At 37.3% G+C, this 23,402-nt stretch overlaps 1 protein-coding gene across 1 annotated transcript in view; it reads right to left on the bottom strand.

Moving 5' to 3' along the window:
* LOC145999639 (uncharacterized) overlaps window positions 1-23,402 on the bottom strand; it is an 83,891-nt gene that overhangs the window by 7,425 nt on the left and 53,064 nt on the right. Inside the window, exons 9-12 of the mRNA XM_083136736.1 lie at window positions 21,520-21,723; window positions 13,969-14,143; window positions 3,866-3,978; window positions 1,161-1,328 (exon numbers count right to left, since the gene is read on the bottom strand). Coding sequence (XP_082992862.1) covers window positions 1,161-1,328; window positions 3,866-3,978; window positions 13,969-14,143; window positions 21,520-21,723 — 660 coding nt within the window. The remainder of the gene's footprint in view (window positions 1-1,160; window positions 1,329-3,865; window positions 3,979-13,968; window positions 14,144-21,519; window positions 21,724-23,402) is intronic.

The raw sequence follows: 23,402 nt of genomic DNA, 5'->3' as shown, positions 1-23,402 counted from the left end.
TTCTATTCGTGTGGTACGTGTTTACTGTCTCCTTCATTATTTGTATTTATCCGCCCTTCTGGCACCATTTCTGACCCTATTCCTGTATGTATATATATATATATATATATTAACAAACCCCTGCTGTATCAAGTTGGTCTCTACACATATGTAAAGCATACACAACAAACATATTTAGTATCCAGTCATTTTTCCAGTGTTTTGAATATTCTTAAGGTATTCATTGACTCGTTGCAGGATTCAGTCATTACGACTTGGACCATGTCATCCCTTCCCACCCTCACCCCTAGGGGTGCCAGGAGTGTCTTACCTTCACAGTATTTCTTTCCAGGTTGCAAGTGATACGCGTACCAAGTTTGGTTGAAATCGCTCCAGGCATTCGAGAGTTATTGCTGAACAAACAAACACACACATATACATCCATTTTTATATATAGAGAGATTTTCTTTACTTTTCCCAGTTTTCCAGATCACTGGATTTATATTTACCTTCTACATTTGATTTGATTTTGATTTTAAAATTTTCGGTGCGTGAGCACTAAGGCTATTTGCCCTGTCACATTATACGGAATCCAGCCCCTCTTATTGTTACAAATAACAACTCTAACGTTGCATAACTAAAATCAAAAAATATTAAAATCTTCTGACTTTCGTTAAAACCTGAGGCTGTAAAGGAGCACTCAGCACAAATAAGGACAACACAAACACAATTATACTGGCCATGAGGCCAGTCGCCAGAGCCTCGTTAGTCTGCAGTCCAGGGTGTACTATGTGGAAGTGAGGTTGACTATTGGGTGCACTATATGGAAGTAGCACCCCTTACACCCCTTATCTTCTACATGTTGCTCTTTCATCTCTTTACAGCAATTGCAATGATGAAGATCCATGGTAATGTGAAACTGATGTATACTCACAATTGAATACAATGGCCATGCTATAATTTAAAACTGGAGCAGTGGTAAAAGTACAGGAATTGGAAACTCTGATGTTAGTTTCCCATCTGCCACTGCATCCGTCAACTTAGCATGCAAACAAATGGCTACATACACATTTTCTACTAAACATAAACACAATAAACTTTCACTTGCAATAATTATTACAAAATACACACCACAATTATAACTAATCCCCAGCAAAAACTTTAAATCATGGCTAACTTACGTGCTGTACATTTCTATGTCCAATGCACTAAGATACAGCTCTCTGCACAAATCAAAGCCTGCCATGTGATGTCGAACATTACGAAGCATTTCAATGTCACTGTCAGACAATGGTTGACTGTTTTCAAAATGTGAACTAATATTCTTCAATGTCACTACATCATACAACCTACAATTGAAGAGAAAAGAATTAATATTTTGATGAAGAAAATTCTCAGAAAAGATAGTTAATATGAAAAAAGTGTTATAATTTTTATTGATTTGGTAATACTCCTAAGCATTATGTATAAATAAAACAATAGAGAAAGTTATTTCTTATCGATGTCCAAGTTAAAGCTGACTCATAAGCACATGTATGCCGACTTCCATGGTAGAGTGGTTAGGACAGGATGCTACAACAGCAGTGGTCCAGGGTTGAATCATGGCCTGGGCAGGGATGTTCATTCATTTCATCACCCATCCTCATCTTTGTGTTCGGACAAAGTAGCAGAAAAGTGAAGTAAAATAATCCAAATTAATCAATCAAATAAGTATATGGAGGGCTTAAAATATTGTGTGAAACTGATATTACGCAAAGGTTAAGTGAAAGGGCAGATATACTTAAAAAACTCTTGTCTTAATGAAATTTTGATAGGAGCAGCAGAAACTATTTAGTACTCTATTGATATTGGTTGACAGGCAAATTGCTGATAATTATATCAATTCAATATACAGGGTGTTGCCATACAATGTGGATAAAATTTCACAGTGCGTACAGAACATCAAGGCACAAAACATTTCTTGGTGCATTTTAATTGTTAAGGTCTTGTTTGACACAACAAGCCCTTGAGATATGGCATTTCCTATCCTGTATGATTTAAATCTGAGTTTGAATTTTGTTACTAAAATTTTTTATCACTTCTGACAAAAAATTTAACTGTCAGCGGCAACCATGACTGTGTACCCTATGGCTAGAAAATATATAGAAGGATATATAAGCCATTTTCCGAAGATTACAAGCATTGAAAGAAGGCTGGAATGAGCAAAACATTACAAAGTAAAGTTGTTCGACTCAATGTCCTTTACATGTCCTGAAAGTTTGTGAATGTTGTACAGCGACACCCTGCACATAAACAAATATTGTCTGACTGCACAAGACAAAGCTGGCTTGAGAATTAAACCTACACGTAAAACAGGAGGCAGGTAGGAACTTGCAACAGACAATGCTGTAGGTTTCAGATAAGTATTTCGCTTCTATGCATTTGCTTGTTTAATGATTACAGCTTGCTTTGTTGTTATTGCAATGGCTGTTACAACACAAGTCATAGCATTCTCTCCTTAACTTATTTTTATGGCACGTTACTACGTGTGAAACTTCAATGATAAGTTTCAGCAGCAGATGATTTTCACAGAATCTGGTCCACACAATTCATCCACTTGCAGCCTTCACCACTATTTTACCATTGGACTCATCCAGTTAGCACATGTGGACTTGTGTGTCAATGGTTGCAACTAACACTGTACCCTGTAATTTAGTACACAACACTCCCATTTTGTTATTTTCTACAAAATTTCAAAGTACAGGTTAATTAAAAAAGAATGGTGCCTCTTTACACAGTCATGTCATTACTATTTATGATAGAAAATCAGAGAACGCATCAATATAAATAAAAACTCTGGAAGTTTTATTCCCACTTAGCGGGCTTATTCTGCTTAGCAGATGCTCCACCAGGATCGCCAGTGTTGCAAAATGACTAATGAACAGTAGAAGGCGTATTGTGTGTTGGAGCTATCAAGAACTGATTCAATCACAAAGATGAAAGATTTGCCAAAGTTACAACTGCGAATTGTTAATGCCTTCGAAACCGCTGACAAGGACTTGCTGTCTTGTGCATAGCAAGTACTTTATTATCATTTGGACCTTTTCCACGTTACACGTGGCTCCCATGTTGAATCTTTATAATGTGAGTAAAACTTCCAGAGTTCCTCTTTATATTGATGCCTTGTCTGATTTTCTATCATAAATAGTAACGTCATAATAACTAAGAAAAGTTGTACCATTCATTTTGAATTACCCTGTATAATTTATACACTCTGATTATATCAAATAAATGTCTAAATATATAGTTCACATTTTTAAGGCAAAACCTATTGCAGTCACCTGGTGGTGTTCAATCATTAAAGAAGTGAACGAAACATTCAGGTTTTTCGTAGAACGTATTTCCAATTTCATATCAGATCGATGAAATATCAGTTATTAGCATCGGTGTTATATCACTACTTTATCGGTATCGGCAACACTCCATTCTTAAACTTAAGTTCTTGTACAGTCACTGACACTTCCGGGTTGTAATGATTCCATTGCGAGTCAATGTGATTATTACAACCCAGAAGTGGCAGTGACTGTACATTCTAGTTCAGTTAAAATTTTAAACTTTAGTTCTTGATTTGATTAAATTTTTATTTACCATGGCTTTTCTGCTACTTTTAGCTAATCGCAAAGATGAGGATGAGTGATGATATGATGAAGGACACTTACAAAGAACATCCATGCCCAGGCTGGGATTCGAATCTAACCACTCTGTTACGGAAGTCGGTACTTTAGTTCTTGTACATTCCAGTTCAGTTAAGTGCCACACTCTTTCACCCTACATTGAGCGTGTCTGTTTATGAATGTTTATTAACCCCCACCCCCTTCCTACACACACAGAGAAGTTCAGAACTTACCAATGTGTCATAAAATGGCTGCAAACTTGAACTGCGTCCCATTCGATATTCGTCACTCCAGCAACATCTGAGTACGATGCCTTAGTAAGTAAATGCTGAAGAGTGTGACCAAACTAAAAGGAAAGAAAAACAAAATTGCTGTAATAAAAGTTTTACACCATTGGGTTCCAGAACACTGTACAGAAAATAGAAACATTGCATGTGACTAGAGTTATTTTCCTGTAGTTTACGGTTATTACAAGCATAAGAAAACAGTTTTTCTTTGTGACGTTTCAGGAGAACACACGCTCCTTTCATCAGACATTTATTTTCATTTTGACTAAAGATACAGTTATAACAATGGTTAGTAATTTTTAAACAAAAAGAATCTGTTATATAATGGATGTTGTCAATGTTACATTGTTGTAATATAGCAACTTAACTGTGAAAAAAAAAAAAAAAAAAACAGTCTGTTTTATTTTTATTTAAATTATGAATCCAAAATATCATCAGGCAATTCAAATTCATCATTGTTTTCACAAAGTCTCTTGATGTTTTCTGTTACATTAAATTTTAAAGATGGTGGCTTACTCCATTTGTGAAAAAGAAAACTCCATACTGGATCTATGTTACCATTTTCATTATTTAATTTATTCCAGTGTTCTTCTGCAATGAACGAAGCTTCCCAGACATTCAACTCTGTGTTTCCCGTTAATCTTTTTAAAACCCTTCTTTTTTTAATCAAATGCTTCTCTTCGATGATATGAGTTGACAAACCTGTTCTTGGGTTTAGATTTATAATGTCCAAATCGTGTTCGTGCCATCTTATTGCCATTTTCCTTGCTGTTTGTCCCACATAATCTTTTGAACATGAACAACTTATATTATATATTCCTGTGGTTTCCACATCTGGTAGAGAGTTTCTCATTTTGAATTCATTAAATGTACATTCCAAACTTCTTGGTGATTTAAAAACAATTTTGAAATTAAAACTTCTAAAAATTTTTGCAATTTTATGTGAGAATCCCTTGTGGAATGGAATGCACACAAATTTCTTTTCAACAGATTTTTCATCTTTGTCTGTATTTCTCTTTTCCTTTAGTTTTCTTGCAACTTGTTTTTTGATTTGGTTTATTCTGTTAGTGTGAAAACCATTTTCTTTTGCTATATTAAAGAGCCTTTCTTCTTCATTTTTGATATCCTCATCATTAGAACATAGTCTTTGTGCTCTCAGGAAAAAATTTAAAAATATGTTATCCATTGTTATACGCGAATGTTCTGATTTGGCATGGATATATTTTTCCCCCGCTATTTTTTTCCTATGGACTGATGTTTGAATTGTTGAGTCAGTTGTCTTAATTTGCAGATCAAGGAAAGAAATTACATTGTTATTCATGTGTTCGCAAGTGAATTTTATGCGACGATGTGATTCATTTAATAATTTAAATACGTCCATGATGGTGTTCTCATTTTTAGCGATAATTAGCACATCATCTACATATCTGATGTAGAGTTTGATATCCGCACCTATCGCATTAACAATTGGAGATTCTATGTAATGAAGGAAAATGCTGGAGATGATTCCGGATACTGGGTTTCCCATTGATAGACCATTACTTTGCTGATATATTTTGCCATCAAATAGAAAGTAATTGTAATTTGCACATACAGTAAACCATCGAACCATTTCCCATGATTCTACTGGGTTAACCTTCATCTCAATAAGCCATCTGTGTAATGCATCTGTGGCACCTTCTATTGGGACACTAGGATATAAATTTTCAACATCAAAACTTGCAATACGATACTCATTATTCCAAACAATATTTTTTAGTTTCTGTTTCACTTCAAATGCATTTTTAACACTGAATGGTGTTTGTTGTTTAATTATAGCAAGTCTTTCAACTAAATATTTGGATAGTTTGTATGCAGGATGTGTGAAAGTTGCAATGATGGGTCGTATTGGAGTTCCCGGTTTGTGAGTTTTTGGTAGTCCAAAGGCAATCGGCAGGGTTGAATTCTTGACAATGAGTTTTTTCTTCATTTCTCTTGGTATCGTGATACTGCTTTCAATTACTTTCTTTACCTCATTTATTATTTTAGTCATAGGGTTTCGAGAGGTTTCTGTGAAATTGTTTACTTTGAAACATTCTTCCATTTTTTCTTTATAGTCCTTAATTCGGATAAGGACAGGTTTATTTTCCTTGTCCGATTTTATTAAGAAAATGTCGTTTTCTTTCAACCAGATCTTGAAACTATGAACTTTTTTCCCCAACCTTATATGCTCTTTCTCCCGTTCCGTGTATTTTGGACCTCTGTTATTTCTTCTGTTGTATTCAAAACTTAACCGTTCGTCAAGAGCATCATGTGTGAGACTTCGTAATTTTCTCTTTTCCTCCTCATCATCTAAAAAATTCAGCGCTTTCTCTATTGAAATCACAAAATCTTCCTTGTGTATATAAGCACTACCAACTGAAAATTTCATTCCGAATTGAAAAATTTCTATATACTCATCAGGTACCTCAATATCCGTAAGATTTATAAATAATCTGTTGTCAATGTTCTTGGTTTTTATTTTACCAGTGACATTAACTGCTTCCCTTCTTTCATTGTTGTTGTATATAACTTGTTCTTCTTGAATTAGCTGGTAGAATTTCCTATCAAGTCTACTTTCTGAAAGCTTGATGTAGTGTTGTACAACTTGTTGTGTAGCTCTGTTTACTTTATCCCATATGAGTGGATGCAAGGAATTTGACAATGTTATGTGGAGATCATATGTCTTTCGAGAAAGGCTGTCCAATTCTGAGTACGAGTCCCTGATTAGTCGTCCTATCATTAACATTTGTAGCTTTCCTTTAAATTCACTGGTGTAGGTATTACGAGTTCGAACTTTCCACTTCAAAAAATTTGGCACTATATTGTTTAACTTGCATCTTCTCAAAAATCTGATTCTCTGAAGTGTTGTTTGAATCTTGATTTGATATTGCTGGAATGTACGTACCTCTCTCCCCGTAATAGATGAATAATAGTTTTTCTTGTATGTACGCATTGCTTGCATTATAGAATTATTTTCCTGTAGTTTACGGTTATTACAAGCATAAGAAAACAGTTTTTCTTTGTGACGTTTCAGGAGAACACACGCTCCTTTCATCAGACATTTATTTTCATTTTGACTAAAGATACAGTTATAACAATGGTTAGTAATTTTTAAACAAAAAGAATCTGTTATATAATGGATGTTGTCAATGTTACATTGTTGTAATATAGCAACTTAACTGTGAAAAAAAAAAAAAAAAAAAACAGTCTGTTTTATTTTTATTTAAATTATGAATCCAAAATATCATCAGGCAATTCAAATTCATCATTGTTTTCACAAAGTCTCTTGATGTTTTCTGTTACATTAAATTTTAAAGATGGTGGCTTACTCCATTTGTGAAAAAGAAAACTCCATACTGGATCTATGTTACCATTTTCATTATTTAATTTATTCCAGTGTTCTTCTGCAATGAACGAAGCTTCCCAGACATTCAACTCTGTGTTTCCCGTTAATCTTTTTAAAACCCTTCTTTTTTTAATCAAATGCTTCTCTTCGATGATATGAGTTGACAAACCTGTTCTTGGGTTTAGATTTATAATGTCCAAATCGTGTTCGTGCCATCTTATTGCCATTTTCCTTGCTGTTTGTCCCACATAATCTTTTGAACATGAACAACTTATATTATATATTCCTGTGGTTTCCACATCTGGTAGAGAGTTTCTCATTTTGAATTCATTAAATGTACATTCCAAACTTCTTGGTGATTTAAAAACAATTTTGAAATTAAAACTTCTAAAAATTTTTGCAATTTTATGTGAGAATCCCTTGTGGAATGGAATGCACACAAATTTCTTTTCAACAGATTTTTCATCTTTGTCTGTATTTCTCTTTTCCTTTAGTTTTCTTGCAACTTGTTTTTTGATTTGGTTTATTCTGTTAGTGTGAAAACCATTTTCTTTTGCTATATTAAAGAGCCTTTCTTCTTCATTTTTGATATCCTCATCATTAGAACATAGTCTTTGTGCTCTCAGGAAAAAATTTAAAAATATGTTATCCATTGTTATACGCGAATGTTCTGATTTGGCATGGATATATTTTTCCCCCGCTATTTTTTTCCTATGGACTGATGTTTGAATTGTTGAGTCAGTTGTCTTAATTTGCAGATCAAGGAAAGAAATTACATTGTTATTCATGTGTTCGCAAGTGAATTTTATGCGACGATGTGATTCATTTAATAATTTAAATACGTCCATGATGGTGTTCTCATTTTTAGCGATAATTAGCACATCATCTACATATCTGATGTAGAGTTTGATATCCGCACCTATCGCATTAACAATTGGAGATTCTATGTAATGAAGGAAAATGCTGGAGATGATTCCGGATACTGGGTTTCCCATTGATAGACCATTACTTTGCTGATATATTTTGCCATCAAATAGAAAGTAATTGTAATTTGCACATACAGTAAACCATCGAACCATTTCCCATGATTCTACTGGGTTAACCTTCATCTCAATAAGCCATCTGTGTAATGCATCTGTGGCACCTTCTATTGGGACACTAGGATATAAATTTTCAACATCAAAACTTGCAATACGATACTCATTATTCCAAACAATATTTTTTAGTTTCTGTTTCACTTCAAATGCATTTTTAACACTGAATGGTGTTTGTTGTTTAATTATAGCAAGTCTTTCAACTAAATATTTGGATAGTTTGTATGCAGGATGTGTGAAAGTTGCAATGATGGGTCGTATTGGAGTTCCCGGTTTGTGAGTTTTTGGTAGTCCAAAGGCAATCGGCAGGGTTGAATTCTTGACAATGAGTTTTTTCTTCATTTCTCTTGGTATCGTGATACTGCTTTCAATTACTTTCTTTACCTCATTTATTATTTTAGTCATAGGGTTTCGAGAGGTTTCTGTGAAATTGTTTACTTTGAAACATTCTTCCATTTTTTCTTTATAGTCCTTAATTCGGATAAGGACAGGTTTATTTTCCTTGTCCGATTTTATTAAGAAAATGTCGTTTTCTTTCAACCAGATCTTGAAACTATGAACTTTTTTCCCCAACCTTATATGCTCTTTCTCCCGTTCCGTGTATTTTGGACCTCTGTTATTTCTTCTGTTGTATTCAAAACTTAACCGTTCGTCAAGAGCATCATGTGTGAGACTTCGTAATTTTCTCTTTTCCTCCTCATCATCTAAAAAATTCAGCGCTTTCTCTATTGAAATCACAAAATCTTCCTTGTGTATATAAGCACTACCAACTGAAAATTTCATTCCGAATTGAAAAATTTCTATATACTCATCAGGTACCTCAATATCCGTAAGATTTATAAATAATCTGTTGTCAATGTTCTTGGTTTTTATTTTACCAGTGACATTAACTGCTTCCCTTCTTTCATTGTTGTTGTATATAACTTGTTCTTCTTGAATTAGCTGGTAGAATTTCCTATCAAGTCTACTTTCTGAAAGCTTGATGTAGTGTTGTACAACTTGTTGTGTAGCTCTGTTTACTTTATCCCATATGAGTGGATGCAAGGAATTTGACAATGTTATGTGGAGATCATATGTCTTTCGAGAAAGGCTGTCCAATTCTGAGTACGAGTCCCTGATTAGTCGTCCTATCATTAACATTTGTAGCTTTCCTTTAAATTCACTGGTGTAGGTATTACGAGTTCGAACTTTCCACTTCAAAAAATTTGGCACTATATTGTTTAACTTGCATCTTCTCAAAAATCTGATTCTCTGAAGTGTTGTTTGAATCTTGATTTGATATTGCTGGAATGTACGTACCTCTCTCCCCGTAATAGATGAATAATAGTTTTTCTTGTATGTACGCATTGCTTGCATTATAGAATTATTTTCCTGTAGTTTACGGTTATTACAAGCATAAGAAAACAGTTTTTCTTTGTGACGTTTCAGGAGAACACACGCTCCTTTCATCAGACATTTATTTTCATTTTGACTAAAGATACAGTTATAACAATGGTTAGTAATTTTTAAACAAAAAGAATCTGTTATATAATGGATGTTGTCAATGTTACATTGTTGTAATATAGCAACTTAACTGTGAAAAAAAAAAAAAAAAAAAACAGTCTGTTTTATTTTTATTTAAATTATGAATCCAAAATATCATCAGGCAATTCAAATTCATCATTGTTTTCACAAAGTCTCTTGATGTTTTCTGTTACATTAAATTTTAAAGATGGTGGCTTACTCCATTTGTGAAAAAGAAAACTCCATACTGGATCTATGTTACCATTTTCATTATTTAATTTATTCCAGTGTTCTTCTGCAATGAACGAAGCTTCCCAGACATTCAACTCTGTGTTTCCCGTTAATCTTTTTAAAACCCTTCTTTTTTTAATCAAATGCTTCTCTTCGATGATATGAGTTGACAAACCTGTTCTTGGGTTTAGATTTATAATGTCCAAATCGTGTTCGTGCCATCTTATTGCCATTTTCCTTGCTGTTTGTCCCACATAATCTTTTGAACATGAACAACTTATATTATATATTCCTGTGGTTTCCACATCTGGTAGAGAGTTTCTCATTTTGAATTCATTAAATGTACATTCTAAACTTCTTGGTGATTTAAAAACAATTTTGAAATTAAAACTTCTAAAAATTTTTGCAATTTTATGTGAGAATCCCTTGTGGAATGGAATGCACACAAATTTCTTTTCAACAGATTTTTCATCTTTGTCTGTATTTCTCTTTTCCTTTAGTTTTCTTGCAACTTGTTTTTTGATTTGGTTTATTCTGTTAGTGTGAAAACCATTTTCTTTTGCTATATTAAAGAGCCTTTCTTCTTCATTTTTGATATCCTCATCATTAGAACATAGTCTTTGTGCTCTCAGGAAAAAATTTAAAAATATGTTATCCATTGTTATACGCGAATGTTCTGATTTGGCATGGATATATTTTTCCCCCGCTAATTTTTTCCTATGGACTGATGTTTGAATTGTTGAGTCAGTTGTCTTAATTTGCAGATCAAGGAAAGAAATTACATTGTTATTCATGTGTTCGCAAGTGAATTTTATGCGACGATGTGATTCATTTAATAATTTAAATACGTCCATGATGGTGTTCTCATTTTTAGCGATAATTAGCACATCATCTACATATCTGATGTAGAGTTTGATATCCGCACCTATCGCATTAACAATTGGAGATTCTATGTAATGAAGGAAAATGCTGGAGATGATTCCGGATACTGGGTTTCCCATTGATAGACCATTACTTTGCTGATATATTTTGCCATCAAATAGAAAGTAATTGTAATTTGCACATACAGTAAACCATCGAACCATTTCCCATGATTCTACTGGGTTAACCTTCATCTCAATAAGCCATCTGTGTAATGCATCTGTGGCACCTTCTATTGGGACACTAGGATATAAATTTTCAACATCAAAACTTGCAATACGATACTCATTATTCCAAACAATATTTTTTAGTTTCTGTTTCACTTCAAATGCATTTTTAACACTGAATGGTGTTTGTTGTTTAATTATAGCAAGTCTTTCAACTAAATATTTGGATAGTTTGTATGCAGGATGTGTGAAAGTTGCAATGATGGGTCGTATTGGAGTTCCCGGTTTGTGAGTTTTCTTCCCGATCCAACATGAACTCTGAATGTATTGTTTCTCCGAAATGTCCCCCGAATTTTCCAAAATCATCAATTTTTGTTTTTCAGAATACTCAATACAACTATTTTAATATATTTTCCAATGGCCTTCCCCCTCTCTCCCTTGTACCCATTACTAGACCAGCCAAAAAACAGAATTGTGACTTTTACCCACATGGAATGTTCATTCATTTTTTTTTTTTTTTTTTTCACAGTTAAGTTGCTATATTACAACAATGTAACATTGACAACATCCATTATATAACAGATTCTTTTTGTTTAAAAATTACTAACCATTGTTATAACTGTATCTTTAGTCAAAATGAAAATAAATGTCTGATGAAAGGAGCGTGTGTTCTCCTGAAACGTCACAAAGAAAAACTGTTTTCTTATGCTTGTAATAACCGTAAACTACAGGAAAATAATTCTATAATGCAAGCAATGCGTACATACAAGAAAAACTATGACTAGAGTTAGTTGTATCATTTCTGCATTGTGCTCAGATAGACTAATCAGGGCGGTACCTACAATTTACTAAGAGTTCAGCACTACTATGTGTTCTCTGAGAACTTAGTGCAGCGCCTCTTGATTACAAGGTGACTAAATTGGCCACTAGCAATCTGTATTTGTATTTTTGTTATTTAGTGTCACTTTTCTGTAGGGGTGTGCGGGATCCCGAAAAGTCGGGACTGGGATCGGGAAAAAAATTTCCCATCCCGATCCCAACTTCGGGAAATGACTTCCTGACTTTTTGAGATGCCGAGCAGTTGGGAAACACCAAATGGTCATTTTAAAAAGTCGTTAATTCTAAATGTTGTCTGCATTGTAAATATCTGGAACCTATCAGAAATCGTTAGTTTTTGTACCAGAAATGCAAAAACAATCACTTACGGTGGAAATGACGTGTAGAGTTCGAGATTTCCAGAGCTTTGGGAAATTTTGAACAGTTCCCATCCCAAAAACTTCCCGACTGTTGGGAAATTGGAAATTTTTCCCATCCCGAATGTCGGGATTTAAAAAATTACCCATCCCGACCCAAAAAATTGTCCCGCACACCCCTACTTTTCTGTCCCACTCCTTGGTCGTGTGGTCTAGGCATCAGGCTTTGGGCTCCGGCTACACGATGCGTGCAGGTTCGTGTCTTCGGGGGGAAAGCATAGCAACTTTTCTCCTGCGATTTCAGCCTGTCTATGGGACTGGTGGCCACCCACCAATGTGAGTAAATTGCAGAGCTACGAATGAGTAGTGTAACCCGGTCCCAGAAACCTACAACGATGACTGGGGGTTCATCCTGCTGACCACACATCACCCCATAACTACTTGGACCTTGGCAGGTGGGAGTGAGGCTGGCAGTCAGAAGGTAGGCCCTTGCCCTCATGGGCTGTTGTGCCATGGGTTATTAATCTCTTGATTACCACTACGTATGGCCCGTACGTATCTGGTACTATTGGCCGAAAAGGAAATATTCTTGCATGGTAATGGCCAAGAAAATGTACAAATGCCTCTGCTTGGGAAGGACCGAAATCTACGTGTTGCTGTGATGTCATTTGAGCACGTGACTATCGCAAGTAATGAGCAGAGCACGCTCGTTACGCCATCTGTTGCTGAACGTACGTAACCGTGCTATTGAGGAGACCTGTGTGTTTTTGTTTTGTTGCATATTTTGTAAAACAAAAGCAGAAAAATATGGAGGAAGGGGATAGTAGTTCATCGGATTATGTTCCAGAAAAAGAGGAGAGTGACTGTAGTGAGTCTGAATATTCAGATATATCCGATCTGGAAGATGAGGCAAAGTCTGTCGGAGATTTGGACATACGTGAACAATCCTTTCAGTGATGCACGTAAGACTCCATGTTATAAGTTTGAAAATGACTATGATTTTCATCCTGCCGTCGTGGCTGAAGAACTGTTAACACCTGGCAAGTGTTTTGAAGCAAATTTTTCGCATGTTGTAAAATATTTGTGTGCATGGACTAACACGAGAGTCACCATGGAGTATGCTAAATCGGACCATCTGATATTGACAGTTTATGGTTTATGGTCGTGGGATTCTGCTCTCTATCTACAGGCTGGGATTCAAGGGGTTAGTGTCACTTTTCTGCCACTTTTGGCTGATGAGTGATGATTGGATGAAATTGATGTGTGAACATTCACAAAGGAATTTTCAAAATGGACTGATTTTTTCACTCACGGGTTGATTTTCCTGACTTTTCTAGGATTTTCAGGTCAGTAGAAACCTTCATTATGTTTTACAACCCCAAGCTTGAGACCCACCACTTATTTACAACTAAACTCAAGAGGCACTGGACTAGTTTTTGCATCACATATTACAAAATACTTGACATGATTTTCTGCTAAAGTACATAACTATAAATAGGAAATTCCAAAGTATGTAAAATTCCTATAAAAGAGGGATAGAGAGCTCCAAGGTTTTTGCAATTCAGCTCCATACCTTTTGAAACAGTGTTGTGACTTCCTTGAATGAGAGTAGAGAAGGTTTCCCATAGAGGGGTTGCGGGAAGTTGAAGATCAGCGATGCTAGAGGTGTGGTGTTTGCAATAGTACTACGGTTTCGCAACCCCATCATCCATCCAATATCTCCACCAGAACTTGTCTTCTCACCAGGTCTGAAAGAGAAATTCACTAGATAAGACAATTATGAGGGTGCAGATTAATCAGTTCCCTATCGGTATCTGCTGATATAGGGATATTGCTGTATTGGCTTAATGGTTCCAACATGAACTCTGAATGTATTGTTTCTCCGAAATGTCCCCCGAATTTTCCAAAATCATCAATTTTTGTTTTTCAGAATACTCAATACAACTATTTTAATATATTTTCCAATGGCCTTCCCCCTCTCTCCCTTGTACCCATTACTAGACCAGCCAAAAAACAGAATTGTGACTTTTACCCACATGGAATGTTCATAACAGGCAACCATGCTAAATCAATCAGTCATAGGTCTGACAGAAAAACTAGGGTGGATGCCACCAAACATTTTGACCTCAAGGTCATTTCAAGGTCATATTCTGACCCTAAAAGGTCAAATTTCAAACTCATCCAAATAATTTTGTGTAATATATCAAAAGAAAGGTATGGACAAGACAAACTGTTTGGTGATATTTTTAGGTCAGAATAATGATTTCAGAAGTAGCTCTTGTGGGTAAAAGTTAGTCAGCCTAAATTTGTATACACTGGGTCCTATGTAGTGGACCATCCAACAACAACAACAAACAAAACAAAAAAAAAAAAAGCTTCAACATTGCATGCAGGAAATATATTTTTTTAATGACAGGCATACTAGGGTGGATGCCACCAAAACGTTTGTCCTTCAAGGTCATATGGTGCAAAAGGATAAATCTCAAAGTCATCCAAATATAGTCATTGAATTTTGAATTTGATTTTAAAATTGTGGGAGTGTCAGCACTTAGGCTATTTTGCTCCTGTCACATTATACGGGGCCCAGCCCCTTATCATTACAAAGAACAACTCTAACGTTGCATAATTAAAAATCTTGAAATGTTCTGACTTCTGTTAAAAGCTGAGGCTGGAAACAGGCACTCAGCACACATAAGGATAACAGGACAATACAAACAAAATTATACTGGCCATAGCGCCAGTCGCCAGAGCCTCGTTAGTCTTCAGTCCAGGATGTACTAATGTGGAAGTGAGGTTGACATTTGGGTGTACTATGTGGAAGGTGACCCCTTACACCCCCAAATATAGTCATGAAATATATTAAAAGAAAGTATTGATGAGACAAACAGTTAGGTACTATTTTCAGGTCAGAATGTCTATCTCAGAAGTAGGTCATGTAGGTCAACGTCCATTCGAATACTTGTCAGATCTGTGGCAGATTGGTTTAGCATTTGTGCTTGCTTTTAACATTCCATGGATAAACGTTTTTTAACCTTTTGCCGCCCAAGGCCTTTTTCACATGTAAGCCTCTCTGTCCCGAGCCGATTTTGAGCAAAATGCAGAGTTTCAATTAAATGAGTGTAGATCGGAGGCTATTTGCCCTAGAGAGATGAGTGATATACCGTTGTACGCGGAATGAACCAGAGATTCAGACTATACGAAATTTTTGCAAATTTGGCGTATATGTGGCGGGAGGAGGGGGCTAACTCTCAAAATTCCAAAATTTCGGGGAAAAAAAATTTTTGTTCCCCCACCCTCCCCTCAAGCAAAAAGTACATGACAGTGTCGACATGCACATGGAAATGATCGCTAACATGTAAGGAACACAAAAATATTTGCATTATTATCATATGACCAATGTAACTTGAGTTATACCCCCAAAAGGAATTGTCGGCATGCCACTGATTCAAGCTTCAAAATGCAGAGGTACCTTGAAATGACTTTAGCTCAGAGACTATTTGCCCTGGAGATATGAACAATATACCGTTGTACGTAGAATGAATCACATATTCAGACGATATATAATTTATGCACATTCGGCGCACATATGGAGGGGGAAAGGGTGGGAAATCCTCTGATTTTTTTTAAAATGGGGTTTCTCCCCCCCCCCCTGCCCCCCGAAAAAAAAGATATGAAAAGTTCAAAATGCACATAGAAATTATCGCTGGCATGTAAGAAACAGAAAAATATTTGCATCATTGCCGTATGACCAATGTAACGTGAGCTGTACCCCTGAAACGAAAGGCTTGTATGCCACTGTCTCAAGCTTCGGAAGTGAGCGAAATGCAGAGTTACATTGAATTGACTACAGCTCAGAGACTATTTGCCGATATACCATTGTATGCAGAATGAATCACAGATCCAGACGATATTTTATGCACATTCGGCGCACATATGGAGGGGGAAAGGGGGAAATCCTCTGAATTTTTTTTTTAAAAAAAGGGGTTTCTCCCCCCGCCCACCCCACGAAAAAAAGGATATGAAAAGTTCAAAATGCACATAGAAATTATCGCTGGTATGTAAGAAACAGAAAAATATTTGCATCATTGCCGTATGACCAATGTAACGCAAGCTGTACCCCTGAAACGAAAGACTTGTACGCCACTGTCTCAAGCTTCGGAATTGAGCGAAATGCAGAGTTACATTGAATTGACTACAGCTCAGAAACTAAATGCCCTAGAGATATGAAAGATATACCATTGTACGCAGAATGAATCACAGAATTAGACGATATATAATTTATGCACATTTGGCGTACATATGGAGGGCGAAAGGGGGGAAATCCCCTGAAAATCCTTTTTTAAAAAAAATGGGGTTCCCCCTGCCCCCGAAAAAAGGATATCAAAATGTCAAAATGCAAATTTTATGCAAATTCGGCGTATATATGGAGGGGGAAGGGAGGAATCCCCCAATAATAATTTTTAAAAAAAATAGGAAGAAGAGTATAAATAAGAATTTTTCTTTGTATTTACCTTTGCTGCTCCAGCTCCCAGGCTTGGTCTGGAGCCATGATGCCTTACTTCTGGTGGTACTCCATAAAACATGGCTCCAGACACAGGGGCACCTTGCAGGTAACGCATCGGCATCTACTTTGCCGTGAAATTCGTGGCCCGCACAGCACACATCTCCGTTGTTCCTGTGCCATGGTGGGGAAATGACAGAAACCACTAACCTCGTAGCGCGTGTTGGTAGATGGAGACGAGCTTGATGATGGACCAAGTGGTGCAGCCCCTTGGGGAGCTGGGGTTCGAGTGCCTCGCATGTCACTTGTCCCCAAAAGACTTATAGCCAACTTCTCACGGAACTCACAGTGCCTCACGTTCTGATGAAATCCCTTGAAGAGCAGGTAGGCGTTCAGGATACATTGGTCGAGTAGGTGGAAGAAGAGCTTGACAGTCCACTTCATGGTCTTTCGTTGGACACCGTAGGAATTAGTCATGCGGTCGGCCTTGTCAACGTATCCCATGTGGGTATTGTATTTGCATACAATAGCCGGCTTGAGTACGTTGCCATGGTCATCCAAGAAATTTCCCTCAGCTGGTGACCGATGGATGTTCGTCAACAGGTACACCTCTCTCTCGTCTTTCCAACATATCACAGTCAAGTCATTCTTCACCTGAACACGTAGGTCACCTCTCTTCAGCTTCAAGTCAGTCTTTGAAAAGTTGGGTGGGAGGACTTTTCGTTGGGGATTGACGGTCCCGCAGCAATAGATACTTCTTGTTGCGAGATCATCAAATAGCTCTGGAGAAGAGAAGTAGTTGTCCATAAATAATTTATGACCAACTCCCTTCACCTTCTCTGTCAATGCTACAACTAAACCATGCATCGCTGATGTCGTGGCAGTCACTCTGTTCTTGTCCTTGCCCAGATATACAGTCAAATCATAGGTGTATCCCAAAGAATCACAGAGTTTGTACATCTTGATCCCAAACCTCTTGTGTTTCTTTGGAACATACTGTTTGAAGATGACTTTCCCTTTGTACAAGACCATAGCTTCATCAACTGCTAAATGCTCTGTAGGATAGTAACAATTAGAGCTAAGCTCATTGATCTTGTCAAAGACAAACCTCATCTTCCACAGCCGGTCATAATCGGGACCTTGGGGGGAGCGGTTCTTCGTGTTGTCCTCAAAATGTAGGAATCTGAGCAAGTGAGAAAAGCAGTTACGTGAAATCTGTTGTCCGTAAAACTGTGTGTGAAGGTGGGGTTTTCTGGAACAGTAGTCTCGCCAAGATAATCTGCGGTCATGTTCCATCAGTATTGTCAAACCAATGAAAATCTTCATTTCGTCAATGGTCACATCAAGTTCGGGCTTTGTCGGTGGGTGCCTTGTGATATGTTGGTGGTAGTACCTGTTGGTCTCAGTCACCAGATGCTGGAAGATTTCTTCGGAGAAAGTCAAGGAAAAAAAAGTCCAAGGAAGAGGATGCATCGTCAATGTGTCGAACCTTCAGTCCAGTCTGTCCTAGGAAAGGTTGGGGGCAGTTCTACCAGTTCGGGGAGGGGGTTGCCAGTTGGATGGAGGAGGGGAAAAGGAACGTCTTTGTGACATATCATCAGAATCAGATTCTGATGATATATCAGAGGGAATGTCAAGCTCTTCTTCATCCCACTCGGAGTCTGTATTCATATCCCCCAACTCATCTCGGATTTCATCAGAATGGAGATCACGGGGAGCAGCCATGGTCGACTATAACCCTTTTGGGGACACAGCAGGCACAAACGACACTAGCACACTTTTCACAAACACGTGGATGACAAAAAAGTCCTTGGAAGTATGTCACTTCAGTCAAAAAATATCCTCGCACTTGGGCACAAAACAACACACACCTACGCACAATTTCACGGATGAAAAGCTAGAACGCACTGGAAAATGAACGCCGATTCTTGCAGCTGCTTGACATTCTATTTTTAGACAATGCTGGGTGACCCCTGTTCAACATTATGGAACACTTGTGAGTGAGTGATTTAGTTTATTTTACTTCGCGTTTTGTGCCTCTTGGCTAATTTGCGAAGATGGGGATGAGTGATGAAATGATGAAATTGATGAATGGACATTCACAAACAACCAAGCCCGACCGGGATTCGAACCCGGGACCTTTGGCATCGCAGTGTGGAACACTTGTGCTCACAAACAAAGGTTTCCTTCAGCATGCTTCGAATTCCCATTCTCACAACGCAGATTCAACAACCAGTTTTCCCCCTCCCCCTCCCCCTGCTTCCGCCCTCACGAAAAACTTTCATTTTGACATCAGATACTTATAAACAAGCTTCCTTCGAACGTACATAGCAGGAGGGAGTGAAAAGCATTGCTTTAGAACAACAAAGCCGGTCTTCCTTTGTCGGCAAAAATTTGACGTTGAAAAGAGCTGCAAAAGAGAAGTACCTTTTCCCGCCTTTTCCCCTCCATTTTCATGAAGACAAAAAAAAATGCAAAAAACCATTTCTGTTAAATACATGTGTTAGGAACAATATAAAAAAATAAAATCGAAATTCTAGCCAAAAATAGAAAAGTTATAACGTAAAAACTACGACCTTGACACAGCGTCTCGAACGAGATGCTTGGGACAGTGAGGGTTACATTTGGGTATCTCGTTCGAGATGCTTGGGCGGCAAAAGGTTAAACCCTACTCAGAGAAAAATAGCTCGTTTTCCATGCAGTCTGCACTGTATGCTATGTACGGTCCTGGCGATAATTTGATACATATATGTATGTATATATATACATATTTAAAGAGAATAAGTAACGATATGGCAATACTGAACTTTGATACGAAAGTTTTGATAATACGAGGGTCGTTCAAGGAAAAAGTTTCCTTTTTTTTGAAGAAAGTACGAGCCCGATAAATGAAATGAAACTAGCAATGTGTTCTTTCGTCTTTCCTCTACATTTACACACAATGAAATATTCGTGCGGGCTACCGTGCATGAGTTTTTGAAGAAAGGGGAAACAGTCAATGCTGCTGCATGTTATTGCCAAACACTGGAGAAAGTGAAAAAAGCAATTTGCCGCAAACGTCCTGGACTCCTTTCTGCTGGCGTCATTTTTTTGGATGACGATGCTCGTGCAAGTTCGGCAGCACTAACACAGGATAAACTTCGAGAAATGAAATGGGAAAGGTTACCACACACCCCTACAGCCCTGACTTGGCCCCAAGTGACTTTCACTTGTTTCCTGCAGCAGGTCAACGTTTTCACACTGATTTGGAGGTACAGACAGCCGTGAAAAGTGTTCTTCGTTCCCTGGACCCAGAATTTTTTGTAGATGGCTTTCAAAAACTTGTGCAACGATGGAACAAAAGCTTGTGCTGCCTTGGAAATTATGTTGAAAAGTGAGAAAGGACAATGCTACTTGGTGCAACTTGATTTTTGTAACTTAAAAACATTTTTTGCAACATAGGGAAACTTTTTCCTTGAACGACCCTGATATTATGCTATTATAAATGAACAACAGAAATTCCCGAAATTTAAAAGATACCTAAAAACAACTTTATTCTATACACGCACACTCAAGTTTTGTTGTTGTTGTTGTTGTTTTTTTTGTTTTTTTAATGATGGAAATATATCTAAGAATAAGCAGGAACTGTTGGTCTAGAGACAAACAAAAACTACAAAATGGAACATAAAGCGTTCAGATAATATCGAACCATACTTCACAATTTGAAACTCGATTTTTGGCTTCAAAAATTTGAGTTCTTGTTTTTAAGTTCACTTCTTGCCCAGATAGGGTAGTTGGAATTGCACCTTCTGTTTGATGTAGGATCCGAACCACAATGTGCCTACACCGAGTATCAAACTTCGGAACTATTTATTGCAAGGTACCTCGAATTTTATTTTACATCGGTTATCTACCTCATAGTCTAATCAAGATGATGATGAATGGTGAACAGAACTAACACAAAGATACATACATGCCTTTACCATGGTTCGAAGCTGGAAATCTTAGCTTGACGCTGTCATGGCTCCAAACCAAGCCTGGGAGCTGCTGCAACAAAGGTTAAGTACAAAACACATCAACTTTGTACTCCTGTTCCAATGATTTTTTGACCAAATGTGCACCTTCATAAATTTCTAAACAGGTCAGTGGCATGCAGACCACTTGTTTTGGGGGTGCAAGTCCTGTTCTATTGTTGATATGATAATAGTGCAATTATTTTCTTGTTCCTAACACTCCAGCGATTATTTCCATGTGTATTTTGACAATGTCCTGTACTTTTTGGTCAGGTTGGGAAGGGGGGGTGGGGGCGAAACCCTAATTTTTTTCAAAAAAATTCTTGAATTTTCCGGTTCCTCCCCTCCCCTCCCTCCATATATACACTGAATGTGCATACATTTTATATAGTCCGAATCTATGGTTCATTCCACATATAACGATATATTATTCGTGTCTACGGCAATTAGGCTCGATCTACAGTCATTTTTATAAATCTCTGCATTTTGGCCCGGGCAGCCAGGCCTTACCTGACAAAAGAGGGTCGGATACCAAAAGGTTAAAGACACATCGAACACATTGATAAGTTGTAACATAATTACTTAGGTATTTTTTTTCCTTCTGCTACACACCCACCACACACCTTCTCACCTTTCATATGGGTCCAAGTAGAAGCCAGCTATTGGCTTACCACTCTGTTCATAGATTTGAAATAAGTGCACATCTTCATGCCATACTTGAACTCCTTCAGTAACTTCCTCAATTTTAATATTGAACAACCCCTCACAGAGGTCAAACAGACCTTCCAGGACTTTTGGTAGAGGAAAGAAGTTTCGCATCTCTTCTTCATTATACCTGCAAGAAATTAAAAGAAAAGGTATTTCAAATCTGCATCCCCAAACACATGCAGGTATATAGACATATTTTTCTAGTTTACAATACTAGATCAACAATAGCCAGGGGTGCCCATCCCCTTCAAGGCCAATGGCATGTCCCCCCCCCCTTCAAATCATGTCAAGTGTCCCCCAAATCATATCATGCACCACCCCCAAATCATGTCATTCAGACCCTAAAACCATGTTATAATAATTTACGTAAGTATTTAATTACAACAGTAGATCTACTGAAAGTAGCTTTTTCCTTAACTTTACTGAACACTATACTTGATCTGCCCCTCCTCCATAAAAAGGAGTGCCTATCACCTGAAGATCGTGGATGCATTCCCAAAATCGTTCATCGAATCCCCCAAAACAGTTTGGATGTATACATAATAATTGATGTTTATTTGAATACAATACCATCTTAAACTGTCCATATTTTTTTTAATTGTTCAATTTTCGAAATAACAGAAATTGGATTGGTTAAACGTGATAAATTAAATTATACACTGTAAAAAAGGTAAAGTTCTCCCCTGTGCTTAGCACCACATCATGAAGGCATATAGGGGGTGTGGGGGTAACGTCCCACACTTTCTTGATCCGGTCATGAGTGGGGGTGATGTGATCAGCATCACGCCCCTGACCGCCTTTACCCCCCAGGGTTTTCCCCAGTTACCCATGTTATTCGACGCTGGGTGGGCACCGGGGCCGCTTCCAACGTTAGAAAAGTTCCCGGATTTGAACCGGCCGGGGATCGAACCCAGGACCTTGAACATGGTAGTTAGACGCGTTACCGACTGAGCCAGCGTGGCCACTCATTATACACTGTAAATATGCAATTAAACAGTGCTTGTCAATGGAGAATAAGATTTATAAAACCCACAATTTGAGTATTTAACACAAATTGTTACACAACTTAAAGATAGAAAAACCAAATAACATGCTGCAGCAGTGTGACCAATAAAATTACTGTTTCACAAGACATTGCAGCTAGAAATTCCTAATCTCAGGCCAAGAATATCATACGATTCCTCCTTCAAAGAACTCTGCTTGCAGTAAATATAATCATTTTAGTAATCCATAGCAATAATTATGAGGATTTTATCTTTAGTGCAAATTTCACTTGTTAAAGTAAAATTGTCCTGTGACAAGAAGTTAGAAATGCGAATTTGATATTATTTAATTTTTCTGCTTTATTGGGCAACATGCAAGGTGTTACTATATGAAGTAAACTTAGTTCAACTATTACAGCATATATGAATCAATAATATTTCTAATGGAAGTACGAAATCCAAATGAGGCACCTGCTTTAAATTAAGCAGTATACCAACACTAAGCATTACATTTTAAGAAGTGATGTTATTAATCAATATCAAGAATATCGTTCATGTCTTGTATACAGTGGCGAAGCATGACATTTTTACGTAGTCATAGCAAGACTCGTCAAACGTCAGGAGTTGGGGGGAGGGGGTGTGTGTGCACAATATTTCTCCTCAGGAAACACCAAAAATATTCCAAGCTTCCGATAGCTAACGTCACTCTCAGTTCTACCCTGAAGATGAGAGTGATGTTAGCTCTCGAAAGCTTGGAATTATCTCCACAACTCACCTGGTCGATAACCCGAGAGAAACTTTTCATCAAAGGAGAAAATGTCTT

This window comes from Lepisma saccharinum, chromosome 15 (assembly GCF_977018435.1).
Source record: "Lepisma saccharinum chromosome 15, izLepSacc3.1, whole genome shotgun sequence".
Taxonomy (NCBI): Eukaryota; Metazoa; Arthropoda; class Insecta; order Zygentoma; family Lepismatidae; genus Lepisma; species Lepisma saccharinum.
The sequence above is the reverse complement of the archived record's forward strand: the minus strand, read 5'-3'. Positions and strand labels throughout refer to the sequence as shown.